This window comes from Populus euphratica, unplaced genomic scaffold, assembly GCF_000495115.2.
Source record: "Populus euphratica unplaced genomic scaffold, PopEup_1.0 scaffold24.1, whole genome shotgun sequence".
In the NCBI taxonomy this organism is placed as follows: domain Eukaryota; kingdom Viridiplantae; phylum Streptophyta; class Magnoliopsida; order Malpighiales; family Salicaceae; genus Populus; species Populus euphratica.
In genome coordinates, this window is record NW_011499893.1 from 195,187 (window position 1) to 216,234 (window position 21,048).

The 21,048-nt window shown below is 35.3% G+C and overlaps 1 protein-coding gene and 2 long non-coding RNA genes across 4 annotated transcripts; 1 reads left to right on the plus strand and 2 right to left on the minus strand.

Annotated features, from left to right (window-relative positions):
* The first annotated feature begins 1,031 nt into the window (after positions 1 to 1,031).
* Positions 1,032 to 12,080, plus strand: LOC105131498 (transcriptional activator DEMETER-like). 2 transcript variants are annotated; one of them, XM_011034501.1, is made up of 20 exons: positions 1,032 to 1,233; positions 1,667 to 2,393; positions 2,848 to 4,620; positions 4,740 to 5,102; positions 5,879 to 5,969; positions 6,073 to 7,501; positions 7,646 to 7,725; positions 7,885 to 7,969; positions 8,062 to 8,153; positions 8,227 to 8,295; positions 8,424 to 8,460; positions 8,559 to 8,641; positions 9,428 to 9,859; positions 10,365 to 10,401; positions 10,476 to 10,542; positions 10,790 to 10,929; positions 11,036 to 11,101; positions 11,241 to 11,355; positions 11,440 to 11,478; positions 11,629 to 12,080. In XM_011034501.1, exons 2-20 carry the CDS (start codon positions 1,859 to 1,861, stop codon positions 11,739 to 11,741), a joined length of 5,646 nt encoding a protein of 1,881 aa, XP_011032803.1. In that variant the 5' UTR covers positions 1,032 to 1,233; positions 1,667 to 1,858; the 3' UTR covers positions 11,742 to 12,080. The 2 variants fall into 2 exon arrangements, with proteins under 2 accessions (XP_011032803.1, XP_011032804.1); XM_011034502.1 differs by having other exon boundaries at positions 1,033 to 1,233; positions 10,485 to 10,542.
* On the minus strand, positions 5,100 to 6,111 carry LOC105131497 (uncharacterized). The gene is made up of 2 exons (XR_843445.1): positions 6,066 to 6,111; positions 5,100 to 5,269 (listed from the first exon to the last, which is right to left on the minus strand). It is a non-coding gene; the product is annotated as an uncharacterized LOC105131497 (long non-coding RNA).
* A 209-nt stretch (positions 12,081 to 12,289) lies between the features above and the next one.
* On the minus strand, positions 12,290 to 13,383 carry LOC105131496 (uncharacterized). Its single transcript, XR_843444.1, has 3 exons — positions 13,137 to 13,383; positions 12,993 to 13,037; positions 12,290 to 12,837 (listed from the first exon to the last, which is right to left on the minus strand). It is a non-coding gene; the product is annotated as an uncharacterized LOC105131496 (long non-coding RNA).
* Positions 13,384 to 21,048: the final 7,665 nt, after the last annotated feature.

Sequence of the window (21,048 nt, forward strand, 5' to 3'; positions counted from 1 at the left end):
ATATATTAAAATAAAATTATTATATTAATTTTTTACTAAATCTGATCCATCATATTTTTTTTCATGCAACGTGAAGCTAAAAGATTTACGTCGTTTTCATGCATGTAGATAAAGAGAATATGACCTTTTCTTTCTTTCTCTCTCTTTCTCTGTCAATAGCATTTTGCATTATACCCATGTTTTCTTTTTGCTGTTTCCACTTTGTTTTTTCTATTGCGGGCACCTCGCAGTTAGATTTTGCACAGACAACAAGGCAAGGAAAGTCTGCTTGCTGGGTTTAGTCTTGGGTTGGGGGGACACGTGGTTAGTTCATGCACAAATCAACAACACGCGTTAGAAGCATCTGAGGTATCTTCTCCTGCTGTATTTGTGATTTACTGCAATACCCTTTCCTTTATACCTATCATCTTCTGATGAATTTATCGTGCCTAATTTATAACTGGGGTTGTGATTTAATTACAGGAAAAAAGACCTGGGAGTTTATCATAATTCGTCGTGCCTTTTCACCTCAGTATTTACTCAATTAAAGAGAGATTGCCATCTTAATTACTTACAAGGACAGTTCTAATTGATATGTCATTTTAAGACATGAAAAGTTATTTATGTGGGACTTTATGGAAAAGAGCACTACCTGGCAAGCAGCAGCAACAACCTACTAGAAGATAAGCTCTTAGCAAAAAAAAAGGAGGAAAAATAGAAAGAAAACCATGAAGATAAACCTGCATGTTAATTTGATATAAATGGCTGGGCAATTTTTCCATTTTATTTTATGGTAATTTGTGTTTTCTATAAAAATAGTTCACATGGTCTCCTTTTACAGCTGTAATTTATGAAAATGGCAAGCATTAAGATTGAAAATCAGAGAGACCATATAGCAAGCTAAGAATTAACAAGTTAGTAATGTCTCATAATACACGCACGTAGCGAGTGACAAGTCAAAACAGTTGACACGAGTGAAAAAATATGGCAAGATTATAATTTTGGAAATAGAGCAAGAAAACATGGAAAGCAAGGGTAGGATTAGGATTAGAAGGCAAGGTGGGGGGTGCCCATGTTATAAAAGACAAGGTGGAGTGCCCCGATCTAGTCTATGTTCATATAACATCTGAAATAAAGTTTGGTTCTTTTCGTCACTGTATTTTCTCTCTCTTTCCCTCCCTTACAACCGCAAGGACTTGGAATTTTCCGGCATTGACTCGTTTAAGGTTTCTCAGCTTACGGAGTTACAGATCGGTGAGCTAAGTGCTGTGCATGGATATTTTATTTACAATTTCTGTTTTTTTTTTTTCCTTTGACCCTCAACAACTAGAGTGGTTGCATGTCTGTTGCTGCAAATCACAAAAAGATCTCTTAAGAGATTTTATTGAAGTTTTTTTGGTACCCATAATCTTAGAAATTCAAAACTGAGTAGAATTCAGTCAATTTATGCAGATTTGGCTAATCTTTTTTTTAAAAAAAAAAACTAAATAGCTATTTATTCATTTTCTTATTGTTTATTATACTGCCATTGTTATTCATGTTTTCTATGTTTTCCAAGAAACAGATAGAAATAGCTTTTAGCCATTGAGAAATATACGGGATATGATCTCTGCATTTATAACATAGATGCAATTGCAGTTTCTCTTGACTTTATTCGAGTATAAAATGTGTTCTGGGTTTTTGGCAGGGGAGGTTCAGGCACATGAAGTAAGAAAGAGGAAGAGGGCTTGTATAAATCAATGAATTTTGGCAATTCATCGAAAATCTTAGGCACCAGAAGCAAATTAGTGTTTTCAATCGAGAGAATCACTACCCAGAGCAGAGAAGAGGAAGAAAAGCTAGATACAGTTGGCTGGTAGAATGAATCCAATGATTAATCATGGAGAGATTTCCAATCCCGCAGGATATTGATTTCTTACCAACAATGACAGAGAAGCCCATTCCAAGATCTAATGTGATGCTGACTGATGGGCAAGGGAACCAATTGGGCAGAACGAATTGGCAACTGGCCGGATTTTCCAGTGGATGTGAACAGGATGCGTCAAATTACAGCAGAGAGGCTCAACATGCTGACCAGATTGATCAACTGGTTAGAAATGGTGGGGATAATATTAGGAATGCAGGTATAGGTCATGAGGTGACAAGAATGGATAATAACACAGGCAGTCATATAGAGAGTCGGACCGCAGGTTTGAATAGCAGTTTATTAGCAAGTATCTTAGCATATCCAAATATAGCTACATTTACCTCTCCTGTCGCACCTCCTAGTGCAAGCACATGCATGGTTTGGAGTCCTTCATTTCCCAACCCGCATGCTCAAGTCAACAATTGCAGTGAACCCACTTTGCTGCTCGGAAAGCAAGCTCGCTGCTGGAATCTTTTGAGCAGCAGCTATATCTCATCCCAGACACACTGTAAGTAAACATACCTGTCCTTTAATTTTTACGACTTGTTCACAAGACTGCTGTAATGTAGGAACTGCTCGTTCCAATCCATAGGTAACAGCTAAACATAAGATGTCTGCATTTCATGTCATATGGCATTGAATCAATTTTACAGAATGTAGTTCTGAGCACAGAGATGTAATTTAGCATGTAGGTTTCCATTTATTTATCTAGATCAGAATTTGACATTTTCTATATGCTTTGGTATAAGCAAAAGAATTTAAGCATTCCACACTCCACAGATTAACTAAGTTTGTGTCTTTTACTCATTTTACAAGAATCAAAACTCACTAGGAAGATAAAAAAACAAGAGACAGGGATGAAAAAGAATCAGCTTTCATTCTGCCACTAGCTGAACTATTGTTTCAACCTCCTCTTTTGTCAAAATCTTATTCTACATTCTTAAGAATATTACTGCCTACAGATGAACCTCCATTGCCTTGCCTTCCTAACCATGATCTAAACTCATCACCAAGAATAGAAGCTGATGCAGCCTCAAGTGTTACCACCTCTTTTAAATTTGCCACAGTAGTGCCAGATCAGGCCAAGAGATTGGAGAGTAAGCTTCCTGCAACAATGAGTCCCTCGCGAGAAAAAAACTCAAGTGGAGAAAATGAGAAAAACGATTTAGTTGTATTCAAAGAAATCAAAGCCAATCAACACAACTCAGAAGAGCTCTCGTGTAACATTGTAGACTCATCTTCTGCCGTCATTTCTACACCATTTGAGGGAGAAAAAGATCTAGCCAGGCCAGAAGAACAAGGCATTGACCTTAATAAAACACCACTGCAGAAACCTCCAAAGAGAAGAAAGCATAGGCCAAAGGTGATTGTGGAAGGCAAACCAAAAAGGACTCCCAAGGCTGCAACCACAAAAAACACCAACCCCAAGGAGAAGTCAACTGTAAAGCGGAAGTATGTTCGCAAAGCTTTGAAAGAGCCAGCAATTCAACAAACAGATTCTGCTATAGAGACTACACCTCTCAGCTCTGCAAAGAGGAAGTATGTGCGCAAGAAGGGCCTGAATGAATCAGCAGTTCAACATACAGATTCTATCAGAGAAACCATAAATACCCGTCCTGTGAAGAGAAAGTATGTACGCAAGAAGGGCATAAATGAATCAGCAAATCAGCATGCAGACTCCACAGTAGGGATTACACATTCCAGTGCTGAAGCTGGTGCAAAATCATGTAGAAGAGAATTGAGATTCAATTTGGAAACTACCACAGATGAAAGATACAGTAATGCAGCTGCTCAGGAGGACATGCTGAATAAAAAAAGAGGGACTTTTAATCTGAACACAAGTCTTCAAGTGGCAGATTCAAGCACTACAACTTCACAGATGAACCAGCAGAACAGTTTACAGGTTGAAAGCAAGCAATCAGGTGCTACAAGTAACCAGACACCTCTCATGAACCAGATGGGAAGAAGTTATACATCAATTTCAGAAAGACATGTGGTAGCTGCTGAACTAACTCCAAGAAAAATCATGCACATGGAGAATTTAAACGTCAATGCGAGAGATGCACAAGGAATTGGTCAAGTTGTCTTTCTAGAAAAAAGACCAGAGCAGACTAGACAGATAACATATCAGAATACCCCTCAATCAGTACAAATGATACCATTATATTTAATTGAGGGTAGAGGATCCAAGAGAGAACACCTTCATATTGAGAAAACAAACACTTGTACTTCACATCCAGTGGGCTCATTAGATGATGAATATTATCAAAGCATTCCAGGCATGGGATGTTTGGAGGCCCAGAAAAGAAACAAAACAGAGAATGGGACTCAAACAAACACGCTGAGTATGTCGTCATGTGTTGCAACAACTAAATATCCTGGTGAGTGGTATGTTCACCCAACGGCTTCACAGAACCTTCCAAAGCAATGTATTTCATTTAACCCATTTTTACACCTAGAAAGGACAGGAGAGACTAATGGATTGGCTCAAGTCCATAACTCCCTCTCCCCCACCGCAATAGCAGTCTGTCACAACCTTTCACAAACCCCTCTCAAAACAAACCATGCATCTGATAGCCAACTGCAACCTGAAACTTGCAACACTGAAATGTCGAGAATACAGCAGATGTCTGGAGCTACTGTGTCAATACCAATTCCATCTGGAAAGGGTAGGATGCCGCAACAACCAAAGGATATCTTGAAAGAACATCAGCAGCCATCTGCAAAGAGAAGAGGTATAGCATGTTTAGCATATATTATAAGTATAACGCTTTAAGGGTTCAGATAACTTACTAAATGTTCTAGTCACCACAATTACAGCAATTACAGCAACCACTCTTGACATCCAATGCAGGGCGACCAGCAAAGCAGAAATTCTCCTCTACAATTGAAGAAGTCATACACCACATGGAGTGCCTCAGTCTCAATGCAAGGAGCAAAAAAATAAAAAACAAAGAGCAAAATGCACTTGTGCCTTATAAAGGAGGTGGCACACTTGTTCCCTATGATGGGTTTGAATTTGTCAAAAAACACAAGCCAAGGCCTAAAGTAGACCTTGACCCAGAGTCAGACAGAGTATGGAAACTGCTGATGGGAAAAGAAGGAAGTGAAGGCCTTGAAAAAACAGATACAGGGAAGGAGCGATGGTGGGAGGAAGAGAGAAAAGTTTTTCATGGGCGAGTTGATTCATTCATTGCAAGAATGCATCTCGTTCAAGGTAAAAATCTTGTACTTTTTCCCAACATATTCAACACTATTACTGAATTCAACAGCAGAGAGAGAGAGAGAGAGGGAGAGACATGTATATTATTTGTGCCCTCCAACTTGAGAACGAGTAGTCCTGCTATGCTGCATCCACTCACAAACATACAACTTCATACTTACCTGAAGAAACAGAGCATTCATATTGCAAACATATTGCATTTGTACATGTAGAAGTACAAGTGTTTGTTTGTTTACATATGCATGTGTCCCTTGCAAATGCACAGAGACATAACATGGAATGTTGCAAATGCAAAAGCGCTGTCATGCATGAAAAACAAAAGCACAATTCAGAGAAGAATTATTTCACTTGGAAGAAAAAGTCATCAGTAAGTTTCCCACTACTAATGTAAGTTTGTAGTAAAACAGAATCAGATATTGCTATCAGGACAATATAAGAATGGAACTGCAAAATGTTTATGCTGCCTCCTCAGTGCAGATAAACATGGAAACCAGTGTACTACATTTCCTCTGAGTTTTTAAGTTGCTAAAATAACCTACTGGAAAGATTCAATTGAGTTACTAAATTGTTCAAAAGTTCATTAACACATTTTGCTAATGCTTTCTGAAGAGAAAAACTAGGTGATATATAGTCACAAGTTCTGCAGCTCACAGATCACACATCTAATCCCTCAATGTTATACCAAGACTGAACAAACAATTTTATTCCCTCTTTAGTGAATCAAATAGATAGTCACCTGCATGCATGAATTTAAATAACATTCTTTGCAGGAGACAGGCGTTTTTCAAAATGGAAGGGATCGGTTGTTGATTCAGTAATAGGAGTTTTCCTTACCCAAAATGTTTCAGATCATCTGTCAAGGTAAATTTGACATTTGAGCTTAATTTCAAGACTAGATGAGCCATGATAATTAATCTCTATTCATGAACTGAACAATATTGTCAACTACATTCCGACCTTGCAGCTCTGCCTTCATGTCTCTAGCTTCATTATTTCCTCTGAAGTCTAGGAGCAACGCAGCTTGTGACAGCCATAGGAAAGGCATCATGGTTGAAGAACCAGATGTCTGCATGCAAAACCCAAAAGGCATCATCAAATGGAACAGCAAGGTTAGGTATCCACTCTACAACCAAAGCCCCATTACACACCATGGATCAGAACCACAGGGAGAATCTGAAACTTGGTGTATAGAAAGAGCAAGCATGGTAGGGGCACAAAGTCACAGCCTGGAGGAAGAATTTGTATCATCACAAGATTCTTTTGATTCCTCAACTGTCCTAGAAAATGGAGGAGTCAGATCCTACTCAGGCTCCAACTCTGAAACAGAAGACCCTCCTACTGGATGTAAACCTAGCACAAGTCATGGTTTATCTTTCGTGGATCATTTACAGATGGAGAGTCCCACCTTGCTAGAAGAATTTGATGGCTGTGAGAGTGGAAGTTCATTGTTTCATGGGGGATCCAGGCATGAAAATGAGCAAACAGAAGGTATACAGAACACGCAGCAAGGAGCTGGATTGGAAAGATTAGGTAATCTGAACTGCTTTTCTCCATATAATAAGCAATTCAATTACTGCAATCCACAGATGCAAGGGAAAGTGGTTCCATGCAGTAACTATGGGTTGCACCACATGACTTCACAGTCCAATACACAGCAAGCAGAAGGCTTCAAATTGCACAGTGAAGATTCCATATCTTCTTGGACGTCAAATTCTTCCAGATTCGACAAAGAAAAGGCTGCAAGCTGCTCAAGCAAAACTTTTGGACAAAAGGCTGCGAGTGTGGGTAAAAAAGCTGGCAGACAATACGAGTTGCCAAGGTATCAAGAAGCTCCACTAGCAGTCCAACATTCTCTCTACAGAAAGCAATCAATGTATGAACAAAGCAGTTTTCAGCCTTACCATGAAAATCAAGTTAATGAGAGGAATGAGACCTTGCAATGGCAAAGCATGTCAGCTGGTGGACCTGTAAATGTTGCCGAAACATTGCCTGAGAAGCAATACAGTTACACAGAGCACATCTCGAATGTCCCCAGACTCACAGAAAACATTCTTGATTTTGAGAGGATCACTTCTGTGAATAAGCAAACACCCCTAGAAAACATAGTGGTTGATCCAAATACAAAGGAGAAAGTACATCCTAATAACAGGGAAAACCTCAAGTCAAATGTAAATGCCTCAAAAGCTAGAAAAGGAAAAGTTGAGAGTGAGAAAGCAGACACATTTGACTGGGATAGTTTAAGGAAGCAAGTGCAGACAAATGGAAGAAAAGAGAGGACCGAAGACACAATGGATTCCTTGGACTATGAAGCAGTGCGATGTGCTGAAGTCAATGAGATTTCTGAAGCCATCAAAGAAAGAGGGATGAATAAAATTCTAGCAGGACGAATCCAGGTATTTTAGTATGTTTAACCTCAAGCCTTAATAACCTTTCTTTCCTCTTCAAATGGCTTTGTGAACTGTTCTCTTACTCATGGTGGATTGTGTGAACTCAAGGCACAGATAAAAGATGTTAATAATGGTTGCACAATATTGCAGGAATTCCTAAACCGACTGGTAAGGGAACATGGAAGCATTGATTTGGAATGGTTAAGAGATGTGCCCCCTGGCGAAGCAAAGTAAGCCACCCCAAATATTAGAGTTCCTAATCAAAAGTATTGATTATTCCAGTATGTCAATATGAAGCTACTCATAACAAAATTTAAGCAAAAGATAGCAAACAATTGATCAAATGTCATAATATGTTCCCCAGTTTCTGAAATATCTTTATTTTTCAGGGATTATCTGCTAAGTATTCGGGGGTTGGGGTTGAAAAGCGTGGAATGTGTGCGGCTCCTAACACTTCATCATCTTGCGTTCCCAGTGAGTTTCATGTGTAAAAAACAGATAATGTTGAACTTACAAGAGATAGCAAATTTGTACAATTCAAATTATTCAATTGCCTGTTTGTAAAGGTTGACACAAATGTTGGGAGAATAGCAGTTCGACTCGGATGGGTCCCTCTCCAGCCACTGCCTGAGTCACTGCAGTTGCACCTGCTAGAACTGTAAGTATTATATGTCACAAAATTGACACAAAATTTTCTAGTTCACCAAAAATACTAACCAAATTCCCTCTAGGTACCCAATACTCGAGTCAATTCAAAAATATCTCTGGCCAAGATTGTGCAAACTCGATCAAAGAACACTGTAATCACATGACTCTTCCTTGGAGCCATTCTGTTCATTGAAAGCTGTACTCTCCATGCATAAAGATCATGGGTTTTTTTAATTCAGATAAGATTTGTTGATTCCCGTCTTTTTTTATGGGATTACAGGTATGAATTACATTACCAGATGATTACATTTGGAAAGGTATACTCATTTTGGCACTTGATAGCATATTAATCAGAGTACTATTTGTGATTAAGCATCTGAAAAGCATCAAAATACCCGTGCTTTAACTTATGCAGGTCTTTTGCACAAAGAGTAGACCCAACTGTAATGCATGTCCCATGAGAGCAGAATGTAGACATTTTGCAAGTGCCTTCACAAGGTTTGCATATCTTCTCTGTTATACTGCCAACAGCATGTAACAAATATTATGCTAGCCATCAAAAAATATGATTTTGAAATATAAAACATTGCAAGGCTGACCATTTCAGTAATCAATCACATGAAATAAAATTAGTGTGGTATAACTTATAAATACTACAACTAGAATAAAATACACAAAATAACAGATGGTTGACGGGTCACTTGTAGCAATAAAAGTTAGCGAGGAGGAAAATTAATTGCAATTCGTAATGTCATGCTATGCTAATTTTGTAGTGGTTGACTGCTCTCTCGCAGCAACGAAGAGGTAGGGTAGTGTTTCAATCAAAAATACATGATCTATGACCCAAAATTATTCACGATCTCCGAATCAGTTGCACATGAGGGGCCACAATTTTACTTCAGTTTAAGACAAGATGTTTGAAAAAGGAGTTTTTCATTGAAGACAATCCTTGAAAAACACATTTTTGTTTCTTATATTGGATACGCATGCATTCTTGCCCGGGCCATAGATATATAAAGATTTTTACCAACTCTTCCAGGCTAAAAAGTAAATAATGACCATCCCATCTTCGATCTATCCTAGTTGTAGGAGGGGAAAACGAAGGAAAAGAAAATTTAGTGTTGATAATTGCTGAAAGAGATCAATGGATGAGATAACAAGAGATCTAAATAGACAAGTTAAATTTCATTTTCTTAAAACCAAGTACCTCATTTCTTAATATGCATAACAGGCATACTTTTGATTTTTTTAAGCAAAGGAAAATATGTGCTGTATTTGATGCAGTGCAAGGCTTGCACTACCTGGACCAGAAACAAAGGATATAGCAACTTCAACCGTTCCCTTTATGCCTGAAAAAAGCCCAAGCATAGTCATCAATCCCATGCCATTACCTCCACCTGAGGACAACCAACATAAAAGCGTGGGGTTTGATATTGGCAGTTGTGAGCCCATAATTGAAGAGCCAGTAACACCAGATCAAGAGCAGACTGAATTAGCAGAGACTGATATTGAGGACTTCGGAGAAGATCCTGATGAAATACCCACAATAAAACTCAACATGGAAGAGTTTACTGAGAATTTACAGAATTATATACATACAAACATGGAGCTCCAAGAATACGATATGTCCAAAGCATTAGTTGCTTTAGATCCAAATGCTTCTATCCCCACACCCAAATTGAAGAATGTTAGTCGCCTCCGGACAGAACACCAAGTGTAAGTAAAATCTTCTCATAATCAAGGTCGGAACTGAGTTCCTCCACCTTTTTAAGTTTTTTTTTTGTCCTTATGCTTAATAGTTATTTTATCAAAGCTACCCCCCCACCCCCAAACCCATAGACACATGATTCAATTTTCTTCTGCTCTATCGTTGCTCATAACCAATAGCAGAATGATTTACTAGTAACATACATACAGCTCAACAAATAAAAGACAGATTCATACAAAACTATATAAGTTTAGCAAAAATCATCTCGAACATGTGATAAGCCGAACCAACTATGGGCACCATGCACATCATGCAACAGTAGTACTTGGAAATGAAAAACAAATTAGTTGCTAAAAAACCAGAAGACCCCAGGTATCTAAATAATGGCAGAAAGCCAGATTTCAAACTCACAGCCTGCTCCATTAATTAGTATAATAGGTTGAGGGGAAGTTTGGACAATGGATGAGGTCCTAAATGATGCAACTCACTTTGTGTTGTCGTGATGTTATGCAGTTATGAACTTCCAGATTCACATCCTCTCCTTCAGGGGGTTAGTTTTCCTTCCATTTTTTAACGTTTTTATTCCCTTGAAACTACATGCTTTATTTAACAGCCACTTTATAGAACTTGCAGATGGATAAAAGAGAACCTGATGATCCTAGTCCATACCTTCTAGCAATATGGACACCAGGTGAGTACAAAAACTGTGACTTTCAATGGTTTCAACAGCAACTAAAACGAATTTCAGACTACCTATTCTGTATTTAGAGAACTAATTACTGTTGGAGCATGTTGCAAAGCTTCAGGCGTGTTAATATGATTTACCAAAGTAGCAAGCATTCTACTTATATGATGTGACAAGAAATAGTGAATGCTCCTCTCACGAGTAAAAGATGCCACTCCCTTGAAGTATTACTAAGCAATATCTTATTATTTAGGTGAAACTGCAAATTCAATTGAGCCACCAGAACAACAATGTCAGTCCCGGGAACCAAACAAATTGTGCAGTGAAAAGATATGTTTTTCATGCAACAGTATCAGAGAAGCTAATGCACAAACAGTAAGAGGAACACTTCTGGTGAGTATATCCATCTTTGTGGTACATAAATAATCACCGTGGAAGCCCCAGAATTCTAGTTAACTAAATGTTTTGCATACTGATATTTTTATTACCACATATACAGATACCTTGTAGAACAGCAATGAGAGGAAGCTTCCCACTGAATGGAACATACTTTCAAGTGAACGAGGTAAAACTACTAAAACTTTGTGTAATTCTCCTATTTCCTACAAATGACCAGGAAACCTGCCCATCCTGTGTATGCCAGAATTTAAAGCCATAAACTTTTCAATAAATAATTATCGAGTGAAACTGCAATTTCCTTGCAGATGTTTGCTGATCATGAATCTAGCCTAAACCCAATTGATGTTCCAAGAAGTTTGATATGGAATTTGCCAAGACGGATTGTCTACTTTGGAACTTCTGTACCATCAATATTTAAAGGTACAAGACAATGTTAGTGCATTAACATTCCAACTAAATTACAAAGGAGAAGGCTGGCTAACAAGAACTCATTATTTTTCCCAGGACTTTCAACAGAAGGAGTTCAGCACTGCTTTTGGAAAGGTATCCGATGCTGTTTTCAGTATTTAATAAAATCTTGAAATATGAAAGACACCTTGCCAGTCATGCCGGGATATTGTCAAATTCAAGTCTCATACACTTGGCAACCTTCAGTCAGCTTGACTTTGTCGATTGGTGAAACTTTATTTGCAGGATTTGTTTGTGTGAGGGGGTTCGACCAGAAAACAAGAGCACCCCGACCTCTCAAGGCCAGATTACACTTTCCAGTAAGTAGGTTGGTAAAGACAAAGAACGAGAAAAAATGACAAGCAGGAGAGCAGCATGCGAAGTTTAACAGCAATGGTTCTGACCAGCAAGACATCGCTACCTTATTTTTTGTTTAATAGACATGGCAAGCTTTGTGAAGAAGAAAGATCCATGACTAACATTCTGTTGTAGATTCAAGTGTTCTTCCTCTAACATGAGATGCATTACAATATCCGAGCTGGGCACACAAATTTCAATTGAAGTGGTAGGATAACATCGCTAATGGGATGTAGTTGATGCGATCCCATTTACAGGATCCAAACCCAGCTGAAAGAATTTTCATGTGTAATTGTAGGATGACATGGCTAGTGGAATTTAGTTGATTTCATAGTTTTTAAGATGCTTTTTTTTCTATTCAAGCTCAAAACAGGGCCATTCTTAAGAAACTAGTCAATGTGAGCAACACTCCTTTCATCCAAATTATTTCAATTCATGCTCGAATCAGAGCTATTTTCAAAAAGTAGTGAGTAGCGGCAAATCTCTCTCCCCCACACCTGATTCTTTTTCAAATCATGCTCAAAACAGTGCCCTTGTTCAATAATTAATCAATATCAACCCCACCGACCACCAAAAAGTAGAACGATGTCTATTAAACTCTGCTTTAAAAAAAGTACAGAACTTATGCACATCCATCTATTAAACAGGCATTCAAATCTCAATTCTTAAGACTATTTTAAAGCCTGCTTGTATTTCGAACCAACAGGTATTCAAATTCATCAATCAATTAACATATACACCTGGTAAGAAAACCCTCCATCACTTGCTTATAAAACAAAAGAGCACATAACATCATAATCCTATGCATTCAGCTATTTAGCTAAGCCAGACACAATTAATCCACTAGATCAACAAACCAACACATTTATGACCTACCTCAAGCAATTCATCAATCAAATCACAAACATTTCACAAGCAATCAATCTGATCGATTTCTAACAAAAACTGATATTAACTTCTCGTCGCCATTTAAAAAAAATAAAGCAGAGACATTCAGAAGAAGAAAAAACACGAAAAAATCATGCTCGGTAATTTAAATTACGCTAAAAAAAACTTAGCTCGATCGATTCCAGCACGGTGTATCTAATCTTTTTTTCTCTGCAGCCAAACAAACACGTGCTCACAATTCCAAAAGATCATAAAATCAATAACAGCAACGGCAGTAAATCGCAATCAAAAACAAATAAATAGCAGCAATAACAGAAATCGCGACCGATGACTAAAATAATAACGCAATCAGAAGTTCAAATTACCTGCGCTTAAATTCTCATCAACGACAGCTCGTTTTCGCTGATTTTCTGCAGTAACAAGAAGGAGGATAAATCAAGCTGAGAAACAGAGACGCGAGGAGTTAGGGTTTGGAATTTCGAGTGAACTCGGAGATCGACACTGCGTACCTGAGTAGGAGCACGATCGAGACACGGAAACTCTCTCTCTCTCTCTCTCTCTCTCTCTCTCTCTCTGGATGATGAGAGAGGGGGGGCGGATATGAAGAGAGAACTTAAGGGGAAGGGTTTTGGAAATTATTATATTTGTTAGTTTTATATTGTAATGTCCGGGGATGGATTTGATTTCCTTGCTAGTGCTTTCTTTCAATGTTTGCCGCCTTTTTGTTTTCCCTTTCCCTCTGATCGTGATTTTGAAAGTTTCTGCTTTGGTTGTGGATGTGGTTCTCGGGATTTTTGTGAAACCGTGGCTTATATGTCGACACGTGTGTTCTTGCGGCTGAGGATGAACTATTTTTGCCCCTGTGGATTGCGGGATGTTCCATTTTTTACCCCGTGCTTCAAAACGTTTTTAATAGCACCCCTGATTTTTAGATTTTTTTAATGTTGTGAGACACTTTGAAGGTCTTTGATGATTTAGCTTCCGATGATCAATTAATTTAAAGAATTATTTTAAAGAGGGTGCAATGAAAACATCATAGCATTAGAAACACAAACGATAAATAAAAAATTAAAATATGTCTTTGAGATGTAAAGATATGTAGCGTGAGCTGGCATGTTAAAGCATTTCGTGCAATAAATTTAAAATTTATTTATCCCGTGTTCCATTTTTGTATTATATGACACTTATTGTGGTGTGCTATTGATAAAATTACTTGAATTAAAATAATTGTTAAATATATATATATATAATTAAACATTTTATATAGTAAACTAAATAAATTCTTTATTTGAAAAACAAGTAAGCATAATAACCAAGTCATTATATGTTTTCAGTGAAAAAAACTATTAAATAATTTACATAAGATCCATACAAGCTTGAGTCTAACATGCTTGATGTTAGCTAATTTTAAGATATTAAAATATATTAATTGTGCAGTTGAATATTATTTTATTAATAAGTATAGAGTATAAATCATTTAAGCTAGATAGATTTAAAATATATTTAATATTATTTTTATCTTTTTAAATGAAGTAGGTAATATCTATATGAAAAAAAATTATAATTCTTATACTTTTCAAATGTAAGCTAGTACATCTCTAAAATATTTTTGATGGAAAAAAATTCATTTTTCACTCTCAAAATCTAACCAATTAACTTTTAAAATACTAATAAAAACACCTTTTTAATGCTTTTTTTAAAAGCAAAACAATAAAAGCTAGACAAGCTTTTTTAAAGTATGTGATTTAAGAATTATTTGTTGCTCACGTCGCAATCCAGCTTGGAAAAAAAAAGCATGAGCCTTTGATAAATATTGTGTATGGTCCCATATCATGTGATGGTGGGACCATCATATTCATTAGTAAGATGTCTCTTTAAATTAAATATGTTTGCCATTGTAGATGACAGTAGTGTTTTTAAACAAAATAAAAGAGAAAAACGAGAGAGAAAAAGGAAGAAGAGGCAGTAGAGTAATCTGTCTTCTTTCTTTGATTTTTAGTTTATTCATTGTTAAATCGGGATGAGATTTTAACAGCAACTTGTAGACACGTTATTTTTCATTTTGGATGGTTTGATCGAAGATTGGTTGTGTGGAAGTTAACCGTTTTGATAGAAAATAGGGCTGTTAGTGTTTTGAGTTTTTCTCAAACATTTCTCTCTTTAATATTCTTATATTCCAGGAATAAATTGTTCTTGATGATATGTATGTTGTAACCCTTAGTTAAATCCGAAGAAAAACAGTGTGAACCTATTATTTGTTAATAGTGAAAGTTTTTAGATAAACTACGGTCCTGTGATTTTTCACGTAAAATCTTGGTGTTGATTTGTATGATTGTTACATTATATTTGTTGATTGTTTGATTCTGATTTTGATTGTACAGAGAGGAAAAGGAATTGAAACTTATGAATTGATCCGAGTAGATTAGTGTCTAGTTATTTATTCATAGTTTTTCCCAATGAAGTGATATCAGAGTATTGGTTATGTATATTGAATTTCTTATACAGTTAAAATAAAAAAAAAGATTCAGGCATGATGAAAGATCACTTATATTAAAATAATATAGCTTTACCGCTTAAGCGTGAAGGAATAAAGCCTGATAAGATGGGAGAAGCAAAATGAAATGTGCTTAATAGAAAGGTGAGTGCTTATGTTAGAAAATGTGTATCTTCTAAGTTCATTAATCATATTTTTCAAGAATATGACTGCTATATAGTTTGGAAGATGTTAAAAGAAATATTTGCCAAAGAGAATGCATAAAACAAGGTTTTTGTAATTAGAGACCTTGTAAATTTGAAGTATAAAGACGGTGAAGATGCTTCAATATATATAAATAAATTCTAATGGTTCTTAAATCAATTATTATTGATGAATATTAAGTTAGCTAATGAATGCACGTACTAATATTACCAAGTTAATTGCCAGATGGGAGACTTTGGTGATGTCACTTAACAATTGTACTCCGAATGAAAAGATCACTTCAAAGAAAATGAAGGATAATAACTCAATTAAGAGAATAAGAGGAAAGGGACAAGTATTTTCGAATCTCATGCACTTGTTACAGAAAGTCGAGGGAGAAGTTAAAATAGGTTTTCTCACGACAAGAAAAATAGAGAATCCAGCAATAGAAAAGGTAAATGGAAGTCAAGAGGAAGACCATAGTCAAGGAAGGGTTTTAAGTGTTATTTTGTGACAAACCTAGGTATATCCAAAAAGATTGTACAAAGTATAAAAGAGATAAAAAAGGTAAAGATGAAGACAAAAATAAAGAGAATGGTACCGCTGCAATTGTATTTAATGGTGATGTTGTCATTATTTGTGATGATAGTTATGTCATGTCAAGATACCATCTGGATTGCAGGTGCAATAGCTTCTTACCATGTTACACCCCTACGTGATTTTTACACAACTTACACGACTAGTGACTTTGGTTAAGTTAGGATGGGAAATCAAATGATGGTTAGTGTTGTGGGCATTGGAGATATTTAGTTGAAACCGGTATTGGGTGCAAGTTGCTACTTAAAGATGTTAGGCATGTGTTTGATATGCACCTACACTTGATCTCTACAAGTACTTTTAATGAAGAAGGCTATCATAATTACTTTGAAGATGATAAATATAAGCTCTTCAGAAATTATTTAATTATTGTTAAAGGGAAAAGAATAGGTCTCTACATGTCACAGGCCAAGTTGATTAAAAGGGAGGCAAGTGTAATTGAAGATTGCTCGACTGATTTATGACATAAATAGCTTGGATATTTGAGTGAGAAAGGCATTGACATCCTTGCTAAGAAGAACTATCTTCCATTAAAATGTTTGAACTTGAACACATATACTCATTGTTTAGTTGGTAAACAACATATAGTTGCATTTCAGAGATCACCTTCACATAGAAGATCACATGTTTTTTATTTAGTTCATACTAATATTTGCTTTATGATTGATAAGTCTCTTGGAGATGCATTATACTTTGTTAGTTTTATTGATGATCACTCCAGAAAAATTTAGGCTGCTTGTTTGAAATCCAAAGATCAAGTGTTTGATGTCTTTAAGGATTTTCATGTTAGAGTTGAAAGAGAAACTGGTAGAAAGCTAAAATGTATTCGAGCTAATAATGGTGGTGAATGCAAGGGTCCCTTTGATAAGTATTACAGGGGACATGGTATCAAGTTAGAGAAGAAAGTTCTTAAACTCTATAGTAGAATGGAGTGGCTGAAAAAATCAATAAAATCATTATTGAAAGAATTAGATATATGCTTTCTTATATAAAGCTACCCAAATCCTTTTAAGGTGAGGCAATGAAGACTGCAGTTGCCATAATCAACCTATTTCCATCAGTTCCTCTTGGATTTGATGTTTCAGATAGAGTTTGGAAAGAAAATGATGTCTCTTATACACATTTGAAAGTGTTTGGATGCAGAGTATTTGTATATATTCCCAAAGATGAAAAGTTTAGACTTGACAGCAAGACAAAATAGTGTATTTTTTTAGGCTCTAAAGATGATAAGTTTGGCTATAAGTTGTGGGATCCGAAGAAGAAGAAAATTGTTAGAAGTAGAGATGTTATCTTATTTAAAAATCAAACCATTAAAAACTATGAACAGAAAAAGAAAACAGAGTCTACTATTTTTATTTAATTTAATTCAAATCCAAGACTCACTCCATGGTTAACTTTGATGCCTGGTAATCATTAGGGAGACTTGCAAAATGATGATAATGGTGGTTTTCTTATTGAGCCATTAATTGGCGATCCTGGATCAACTAATGATGATATTAATGTTATTCCTGAACAAGTTATATAAGAAGCTCCAGATGAGCCACAATTGAGAAGGTCAACCAGGCCTCGCTAACCTTTTACCAAATATTCTCCTCATGAATATGTATTGATTATTGATAGAGGGGAACCATAATTCTTTGATAAAGCTATGTCACATGAGAAAAAAAATGAGTGGTTGAAAACAATGTAATCAGAGATGAAATCATTGAATGAAAGTCGTACTTTTGAGTTAGTAAAGCTTCCTAAAGGTAAGAGAGCACTCAATAACAAATGGGTTTTCAGGTTAAAAATTGATAAACATTGCTCGTAACCAAGGTACAATGCAAGATTGGTTGTAAAAAGTTTCAGTTAGAAGAAGGGTATTGATTTTAAAGAAATTTTTTTACTAGTTGTCAAGATGTTCTTAATCTGAGTTGTGCTTAGTTTAGCTGCTAGTTTGAATCTTAAAGTTGAATAACTTGGTGTTAAAAATGCATTTCTCCATTGTGATTTAGATGAGGAGATTTACATGGAACATCCTGAAGGGTTTGAAGCAAAAGACAAAGAACAGTTAGTTTGCAAGTTGAAAATGAGTTTATATGGGTTAAAACAAGCTCCAAAATAGTAGTACAAAAAGTTTGATTTTTTCATAGTAGATCATAGTTATGACAAGACCATTTCTAATCATGGTTGAATAGAAAGACGACGATAATGACATTATGAAAGAGATGTTATATGTGAGGTGGAGACTAGCTCTCCTTTTAGTGCTAACCTCTAGAACTGCAGCACTAATTATATTAGATAAATTTCACCATCACTTGTGCTCGATAGAGGTATTTTATTCTCCCCCGAGTCAACTTCGTATACGTGCATGTATCTTGAAATTTCAGGCTTTTGCATTGTTGATTACATGCCAGGTGTAAGAAAAAAGCAAACATTTTTGTTATGTCAACTCCTCTACACTCGTAAACAGGCAGAAGATGGGCTTTTACCATACTGCAGACTTGAAAATTGTAGCATTTATGAAGTGCATGGATATTTAACTTGTAGAAGATATGTTCCTTGGATTTATAGGAATCTGTATAACTTTATGCACCAAGTCATTCTTGTGCAATGTTTTCCTGCTAGCATTATTAAGTTTCTTATTATGGTGCACTGATGCACAAATAGATCTGGCCACAAATACATTTTCTGCTCCAAATGTTTATTCTACGTGGTGGGCATGAAGGAATGTGAAGAAAATATCACGAACTAGCTGATGCACATCTATACCTTAATTGTGATTACTAAAGGATAACTTATTCCCCCTTTTTAAGCTTTCCCTGGATGACAGAAAATGATCAGATGGATTATGTGCCGATATAGACATATCAAGACCCTTGTAAAAGCTTTTTTCATGTTAATTATACCTTATTAATTTAGCATATTTGTATTGAAATATATTCGCTAAAATTTGATTATTAATGTAAAGTTAAATTTGATCCCTTGATTAACTAGGTAGACAACAAGTTTTACCATTTTTTGCAACAAATATAATCAAGCTATCCTTCCTCAATTTGCTCATTATTGAGTTGGAAAGAAAATTTCATCTCATTCTCTTGAAGATGATGAGCTGCTCAACATTAGGAGATACTTTTACTTTTAAAGATGCTTGTAGCATATGAGGAAATAGTATGATTGGTTTTGTAGTGTAATGTTTTTTTTTAAATTATTATTGTAAGAAATGCATTATATTTTATTTATTTATTTTTAATAATATATAATGTTTTCTTAAAAAAATCATTTTTAAAAGAATCTAAAAAATAATTAATTTTAATTTTAAATGCATTGAAAACCTTCCAGCCAAATGAGTAAATATAAGGCTAAAATAAATAAGAAAGAGATAAAATAAAAAAATATATAAAGTTAACTAAGAGGGATACAACTCAACTAGTCAAACTTTAAGTTTGCCTTAAGGGATATAGCTTAGTTTTAAAAGGGTCATTAGAGATTTACATGATTGTTAACTTTAGGGCTCGTGAGATTAGTTGATATATGTGTAAATTAGTCCGAACACTCACATTAATCTATAAAAGAAAAAAAAGAAGTTCCAAACATTTCTTTTTGAAAATGAAAATCCAACAAAAAATTACTTGGAAGTTGTGATGATGGAAATCTAGACGAGCCCAAAAAGCTCTTATGGACTCGAGCGCGTGTCTTAAGCCCAATACCTTTATGGGCTTAGATACATGTCACAAGTCTAATATTCATCAATTTTTTTTTCAAAACCTTACATCAGTTTCTTTATATTTTATATTAATCTAATATATGTATTTCAAGTGAAATACAACATAAAATATCATAAAGATTAAATTACATTTTAATCCCTCCTATTCACAAAAGTGATATGATTCATAGAGCATAAATACATCATCAATTATTTAAGTTAAAGGTTCATAATCTTTTTATTTATAATATTTTTAACATGTATATTTTTAGAATTTATCTATTTAAAATACCATTATAGTTTTTCTCTTTATAGAGTTGTTGACTTTATCATTGAATAATTCCCTTATCCATAAAAAAAAAACATTTTGCAGGTATTAATCATCACAGTTATTAATCACCTAACTTACCAAACAACGTCTATTATTACTATAGTTATCAGTCATTTAATTTACTAGATATCATTTATTATCAATTACTAACTTTTTAAGTTTTCTATATCAAGTTATTAGATATGTTAATTATAAATAATATGTCAAATTAAATCCATAAATCAATTAATTATTCATTATATTAATCTTATTTTTAATCACCTAGAATTTTACTACTCGTCAACACGGAAGGTTCTGGGAATTCAAAACAAGCAACCTTTCCACCATCTCAACATCTAGTGGAGCTTCAACACAATTAATTATATACCATGCCTTGACGGTGTTCCTTCTTTGGTTCTTGCATCTTCAAGGTTCCATCAAGCTTGACGATGCCTTTGGCTGACTGGCTTCCAACGAGGGACTTCACAGCCTTGTCATCTACATCCCATGCTCGGCTCGCGAACTCAGTAGAGAAGCCGGTGAAAATGCCATTGGAGCCTGTCAAAAAGAAGTCAGTAAATTCACCAGTCTTTAAGAAATGCTATTCATGCTTTGGATTTCAAAAAATCTCATGAGTTTGAATAAATATTTGATTATTGTATTATGATAGAAGAGAAACAAATAACAAGAATAAAGAAGATATATTTTGTTGTACTCTTGAAATTATAATCATTCTTCATGTCTTTATCTCTATAACAAAAAATATAATTGAAATTGTAATTATTTCATTCTTTTAAAAGCATTGATTGTGCACCTAATTAACGTTAGCTTTTAATATATCACGGGGATATCCAAGAAGTAAAATACATGTTGTGATCATGTACACTTGGAATTGACCAAATACTGGAGAGAAAAAAGAATGGCAGGAGAGGCATGAAGCTGTAGTTGGATTGCTAGAAAAACACATGGTGTTAAAGCACAAAACCGGGATTAAGTTAGTGCATTTTTTATATTGTATCAAAATGCTTGTAAATAATAAGTTATTTAGTATTTGAAAAGGTAGTTAATTAATATATGCTGATACATAGATTTTTTTCTCTTTAGATTTGAAAATTCTAGACTCACGATAAAAGTTTGAGTATATATAAAAAT

Coding starts and splice junctions, on each gene's coding strand:
- LOC105131498 (XM_011034501.1), top strand. CDS start 1,859: ATGGAGAGATTTCCAATCCCGCAGGATATTGATTTCTTACCAACAATG. Junction 5,103..5,878: donor AAGAATGCATCTCGTTCAAG/GTAAAAATCTTG, acceptor CATTCTTTGCAG/GAGACAGGCGTTTTTCAAAA. Junction 11,102..11,240: donor CATACTTTCAAGTGAACGAG/GTAAAACTACTA, acceptor ATTTCCTTGCAG/ATGTTTGCTGATCATGAATC.